Source organism: Pseudopodoces humilis, chromosome 11 (assembly GCF_049639895.1).
Source record: "Pseudopodoces humilis isolate 2021_Gansu_Grassland_sample_001 chromosome 11, ASM4963989v1, whole genome shotgun sequence".
NCBI lineage: Eukaryota > Metazoa > Chordata > Aves > Passeriformes > Paridae > Pseudopodoces > Pseudopodoces humilis.
The window spans coordinates 10,826,238-10,833,167 of record NC_142210.1 but is presented as its reverse complement, the minus strand read 5'-3'; the positions used below and the strand labels follow the sequence as shown (position 1 = coordinate 10,833,167).

The 6,930-nt window shown below is 37.3% G+C and overlaps 1 protein-coding gene across 6 annotated transcripts in view; it reads right to left on the bottom strand.

Moving 5' to 3' along the window:
• Positions 1–1,190: 1,190 nt before the first annotated feature.
• Positions 1,191–6,930, bottom strand: part of PLS1 (plastin 1) — a 40,673-nt gene continuing 34,933 nt past the window's right edge. For all 6 annotated transcript variants that reach the window (XM_088060958.1, XM_005527066.2, XM_088060961.1 and 3 more), the window contains 5 exons: positions 6,573–6,687; positions 5,719–5,852; positions 4,777–4,900; positions 2,592–2,716; positions 1,191–2,129 (listed from right to left, as the gene is read on the bottom strand). In XM_088060958.1, the coding sequence (XP_087917084.1) occupies positions 1,994–2,129; positions 2,592–2,716; positions 4,777–4,900; positions 5,719–5,852; positions 6,573–6,687 (634 nt within the window). In that variant the 3' untranslated portion in view covers positions 1,191–1,993. The remainder of the gene's footprint in view (positions 2,130–2,591; positions 2,717–4,776; positions 4,901–5,718; positions 5,853–6,572; positions 6,688–6,930) is intronic.

The following is a 6,930-nucleotide window of genomic DNA, read 5'->3' as shown; positions in this document are numbered from 1 at the left end:
GCGGGCGGGCAGGGCAGGGCCGGGCGGGGCCGGCAGGGCAGGGAAGGGCAGGGCCGGGCCGGGCCGGGCCGGGCGGGCGCTCCCCGCCGCAGTGCGCAGGCTCCGGCCCCGCCGCCGGGGCAGCGCAGGCGGGCGGGCGGAGCGCTGGGGCCACGGGCCGAAGGCGCCGGCGCTGCTCCGAACGCGGCCGTGCCGCTCCCCAGTGCCGGGTGCGGGCCGCGGGGCACCTGCGAGCGAGGGCGCCTTGGGACACGGAGCGCTCACGCTGCGGCAGCTGCTGGGCGGCCGCAGGGCTGCGGTTGCACTTAAATCTGTTCGCTCCCTGCTGCTGTAGTAACTGCGGCCCTGCTCACAGCATCTGAGTGAGGGTGGCCCGTGAAATTCAATTCCCACAGAGCAACTTTGAAGTAATTCCGGACACTTAAAGCAATAGTTTATAAAATAGAAAAGACTGGCCTTTATGGAATAAGGTACCAAGTGTCTGTCAGATAAATACAGTACTTCAGGATTACATAATTTAATAAGAGATCATTTATTCTTACAGTATAGAGACTAAGCCTCCATTTATCCTCTCCTGAATGATGACTTGGACTGAGTTGTCCCCAGAACTCAAATTCTGTACAAGGCCCTGTCATCATCTTGGACTGGGAATAAAAATCAAGTCTTGTCCCAACAACGCAAACCAGTAAATAGGCAGAGGCAAACTGATTAAAATCCAAGCACTTAATTCCCTCCAGTCCCCATTATCCCATTATATAATTGAAACTGGATGGATGCATCCCTTACTGTTGCTGTATTGTGTGCATGATAGTGAAGATGTAAAACTTAGTGCAAGTGCTCACTCATCAGGATTCTTGGGTTCTGCCACACTTAGGACTGGCCTCAGGACCTGAGACAAAGCAGAAACTTCATACTTAAAAAAATAATCTCTTGAATTTTGATTTAGCTGTCTTATTGTTTGGCTTTTGGTAACAACTTTATTAAATGTCCAGCTTCAGCATAAGTGAAAATTCACAGCTGATGAAAAAAGGAGTACAAATAGTTACTTTAAAATTACTAATAAAAATTTACAGATTTCAATGACGATGCACTAGTCTTTCTACACAAAACCTCTGCACACACAATACACACTTTAGAAAAATCAAAGGAATGATATATAAGGAAATGCATTACAGTAATGAGAAATCACATAGTAGACTAGCCAGCTCTTTATTGTTCTCTTAATACAATATTTTATGAAAAGGTTAAAAAAACACAACCGACAGTTGTTTAGTCCAACCGCAAGACTTAGCACATACGCAGACTTAATAATGACAGGACATTTCTGCTTTCTATTGCTGTTTTTTTCATACAGTGTGGTTTGTACAAGTTTCTGCTAAGTAACAGAACAAAACTACTACTACTACACAAAGATAATTCCCACAAAAAAAGTTTCATCAGTTTAATCAGTATTCATTAGTTACCAGACATTATCACAGGCCTTTACTTGCTCTGAAGTCAATGACAAGACTCTCATTGGCTCCAACAAGAGTTAAGCTCTCCAAGAATAAGGCAAGGATGATAATTTCTGTGCAGTTTGGAGTCCAATCCAACAGGATTGGAATGCACCTTGAGACTTGTATGACTATATGTAAGTAACACCAACAAAAATCAAACAGTGTTTCATAATTGGTCCTGAAACAACATATGTAAAACAATGAAGGTTCTTACAGTGCTATGGAAACTAATGCAAATGAAGCTTGATTCATATGGGTATGCAATACAAATCTATGATGTTAATTTGTTAATGAACATATTCTGAAAATGGTATTATCCATAAATAATTCATGTGTTATGAAAGTGAAGAAAATAAACTAATATAAACACATTATTAAAAGATAATTGATGAGTATATTTGTGCATACAATTTTTCTCATACTAAGTTTCAGAACTCTGTAAACTGCGAGGCATTAATTGTGCTTAACATGGCAGAAAGTTATATTATGTGTCTGCATTATTTTATTCTGTTCAGTCCTCTTCCCATCAAACATGCAAACACTGTCATCACCATTTTTGGCTTCACTTCAACCAGATCATCTGGGAGGGCATAAATACGAGCACCAATTTTTCGAGCAACTGAAATGGCATACCTTGGAAAAAAAGAGAAAACAAATACTGTTATTTTTCTGGCATCTACTAATAGGTCAAAATCCACAACAACAAAACCAGATTTCAATAGCTGGATATGCCTGTTTAACAGTGCTTAGGCTCTACTAGAAAATGGACATTATTGTGAAGAAAGCATGTACTGGCAATTGTACTGGCAGATGTTTTGCTACTGGTTATCAAAGCATTTATTTCAGTCAAAAACAATATGAGGTATGGCAGACTATTAAGAAACCAATTACAGTGCAGTGGTGGTAGGTCATATCAGCTGAGAATTTGGGTTAATTTTAGATACACTAGAAAAATAAATATTAGAATTTATATTCTATTAAAAAATAATATTAGTGTTATCCTTCTCTTAACAAATCAGTAAATCAAGCATTACATTGTGAATTCATGCATTTCCTGCATTTTAGGAAAATGTGAAGCATTCATTTAAAACTTACTTGGCATTATTTAATTTGTCTTGGTAAGAAAGGTCTTCTCTCTTAACCATTTCTGGACGAACTGCTTTTGGTGCAATGGCATCTATTAAATCTAGGACAGGTAAGCTAGAGCTAATTGATTTGTCCTAAAAGAAAAAGACACACAAGATTAGTTTAAGGAATCTGCTTTGATTATTCCATCTTCAAAATGCAAAAAACCCTACAGCACATCCTGCATGCATACTGAAAGACAGAAGCTTGTTTTCTTACTTCATAGTGTGAAGGTTTTCCTCACCCTTTATGAATTCTAATGTTCTTTCCTGCAATCAGTATTATAATGTTCACCATGCTTGTATCGTTATTGCACAAAAGGTTTAAATTTATTTCATCCAACTTCCCTTCTTAAGCCTTAAGGAAGGAAGGGAATTTTGATAGAATTTTAAGGACCAGACTTTCAATACAACAAAAAGATCCTTACAGGCCCCCACATGTATATTTTCCTCTTTTACCTGCCATAGAACTATTTTGTCCAGTAGTTTATGGCTCACTCTTTTTATAATTTTTCAACTCAGATGTTATTCTGAGCTAGTGTGAGCAGTCTGTGTTTCATATTTAATACATAGGGATCCTTAAAAGAGCAAGTCCTGTTGCTGCAATCATTTCATCCCAACTGTCTGGACAGAGAAGAAGATGCTGCTGCCAAAGCAAGCACAGCTGGTGCCAGTGAGGCTCGTGCAGGCCCTACAGTGGCTGAGCACAACCCATGGGGCACAGCTGCCTTTTGCCCCAGGTCAGAACTATGACTGCCAATTCAGGGAAGTCCTGCAGAGCTATCATACTAATTATACATGTAAAAATACTAATATAATTCTGCTTCAAGACATTAAATGCATGGAGTATATCCCCAAGACCATAAGACATGCCTTTATCATTTTTACTGTTTGAACTAATGGCAATACAATAGAACTTGGCTTTCATAGTCCACAGTGAAATATAAGGCAGTTCTGCATTCTCTATGGTCTGCTTGCCACAGTAGTCCCAAAATCCAAATAATGAAAGGCAATATTTATGTGAATGTTGTAAAAAATTAGTAGTAAAAAAATGAATGCTGAATAGTGTCACTTTACATCAGCACCTCCTTACCTTTATTGATCAACTATCAGTTGAATTATCTTAAAAACACCATTTGAATGACCTTAAAAACACAACCAATATCCCCCCAAAAACACAGGCATACCAAAGGCAAGATTTGGACATATTCTTGTCATACTTTCAACTTACTTAATACCACCATTATAACACTATATGTTGAAATAAGAGGAGCAGCAACATCTCATAAAAAAATGAAGACCCAAGTTACCTTCTAAAGTGAAAATGAAATATTTTTACTTACTTTTTTTATTAATAATGGTCACTTAAAGTTCATAACATAGGGAACTTTAAAATATTTTAAACTTGCAATGTTCTCCTGTTTTGAACCACAGACATAAATGCTTCATGTTATAACATGAACCTTACAGGCTACAAGAACATTACATTTGTGTGCAATTGTTAATCAGCCGTTTCGAGAGCAAGAGATTCACACAGAATAACATAGCTGACACACATATATGTGTTCTTTCTTTTTGAACACTTAAATAATGTGGAAGGAAAGCTTCCTTTATCTATGCGCTCTTATTTGCTGAATGGGAAGAGGTCCCGTTTTCCCCCGGCACCCCAGCAGTGGCCAGGATGACACAAGGTGTCGCTGGTTACCGCAGGCTCCTTCTCCCGGCTCGCTCACACGTGAGATCCTTTTTAGCAGCTCCTGGGAGAAGTGGTCATCTGCCCCGCTATTTCCAAAAGTGTTTTTGTTACTCGTACAAGCATGAGAGTGCCTATATCTAAAAATTTGGAAAATATACGACATGCCATGCCCAAACACTGGTAACTTCAGACAGATGCCCCTTCAAAAGCTTAAACTTCTTTTTCTTCTCTTTGTTGTTGAGCTTTTTGTTTTGTATCTTACTGCAGCTACTATAATTTCTTTTATCTGTCAATAGATTTGTAAAATACTTTTGAAGACTCAAAGACTGTCAGAAATATTTCCATAAACAATTCTGCTAGCTGATGGGAGAGCCACTGTTAAAACCAAATTGTTAACAGATCAGGTTAAAAATCCCAGGTCTTATTAAATGTGGAAAGAAAAGTAAATAAAATTGATTACCTTGAAGCTTTTAATGGAAGTTTTCTTATTTGCTTTTGCAAGTGTCTGATTCACCCACTTAATAATAATTTCATCATTTACTTTTTCACCCTCTCCAAGGTCGGATAGTACATTCAAAGTATACCTTCAATAAAGAGAACATGAGCCCAAGTTAAAATAAATGGTAGAACTCAACTTTTCTTACAAAGAAAAGTTAAGCAAAGGTAAAATATTACTTCATCACAGTAACAATGCCAAGTACTCCTCTTCATAAGGTACCCTTACCTTACAAACTATATAGTACTTGAAATAATTTTTTCAGTGGTTACCGAATAAAAGAATAAAATAATATCCCAAATTTCATATTATTCACTATAACATCTTCATGCATTTGTTTTACTTAGTACATCATAATTCATTTTTCTTTCTAAGTTTTAATGGCTCCCTACCATCCTAGTGGGGAAAAAAAAATGAATCACAGCTGTCTGAGAACAAAAAACAGTAAGTGTTTTGGGATAGGTCTAAGAAAACTAATTTGAGGAAAACATTTGCAATAAAAATCTGTAATGAAATCACTTTATAATTATTTTTTCTTGCTCAATACAGTAGTAAAATTTTGATTTGATGATACTTATGTAACTGTAGTTGTGATGGCCTGCAAGTTTTTACCCTTTTAACTTCTATAGTACATGTATCACCACTTCCTTGGGTTCTTGCAGCAGGATTTATAATTTTAGTAACAGTTTCTAGTTTATAAGGCATTAACTGTCCCTATAAATTGTGGTTGCAATTACTGCACATTATGTAAAATTACAAAACACATATACAATTTTAGTGTTAATAACAGGGGTGTTCAGAGATTGCTCTCTACAATACCAGTTAGGTGACCTGAACACTACCCTTAATTTGCCTTGATATACAGACATAGATCTACACATCTTTCATACTCTGCACCTAACTTACCTTCTCATCAGCTGCCATACCAAAGCCAAAGTCAGAGTTGGATTACCTTCATTTAGATCGTGTCCAGCAATACCAACCAGTGAGAATTTGGCTTTTGTCTTCCCAAGTTCCACTGCATAATTACAATTCTCAATCTGAAAATAAATTTTGTGTCCAAATAATGAAAACACATTAATATTTCTTCAATACAGACCTAAAATCTACATGTATTTTAAATTACTTTAGCTTACTGTTACCTACAGTGAGATCTGAAGCTAGAAAAACTTTTCTAGTCTAGCAACACTGTAATTAAAATAATACAGATTTTAATGTAAATGTAATTATGCAAGATTCCAATGATAATTTTTTCCACATTTGAAAAAAACAAGTTTCCACTAAGGCAGTGAATAAAATATATTTATATCAAAACCATACATTAAAAGATATTGAAATGTGATCTTCTTAAACAGGCAGTAATTTTTATCATCTACATTTCAGGCTTCACAATAGTCACAAAACTAAGTGAAAGCTTTGATTCTGTTAGTCGTGCCCAAATCCTATGAAAAGCATATAAAACTGCTCTGGGAGGAAATGCCTTACAGTATAGGAGCATCCAGCAACAACAGCCATGTCAGGCCTTATAAATCCAAATCAGGCCATAAATTAAGTATTGCCAAAAGGTGTCCACATTTAGAAACTAAGGTGATATATGCTATAACTGCTATTTCTTCTTTGGGATAATATCTGAAAAATAGATTTTCCTTTTTTTTCCTCCCCAGGATTGTCTCAGTAGCACAGAAATCTCAACCACACAGACTGCCATCAGCACAATGGGAGCCAGTGAAGCTGGGCTGCCTCCCAGGGCATCCACCCACCTTTTTCATGTTGCCACCAAGTAATGAGTAAGGAGGTTTGTTGATGTGGCTCCAGTCAACAGGTACACGTGTCATGTCATACAGTTGGAAGATGATTAAAGCATCAGAAAGGTCACTAAACCAGAGCAAAATGATATTTTTAAGCACAGAAGCACAGATTGACAATGAAGGTATGCACTTGAGACTTCTCACAGTGTAATTAAGTTGCTGAAAAATTCCAGACACTTAAATAAAAACTGGTGCTATTCTGTAAAGAAACCGGCCTATATTCTATTGCTTGATTCCTGCAATCATGTACACCAAATTCTGCATTTAATTTCATTATTTTCACAAATCTTAGTGAAGCAAGCTCAGACAC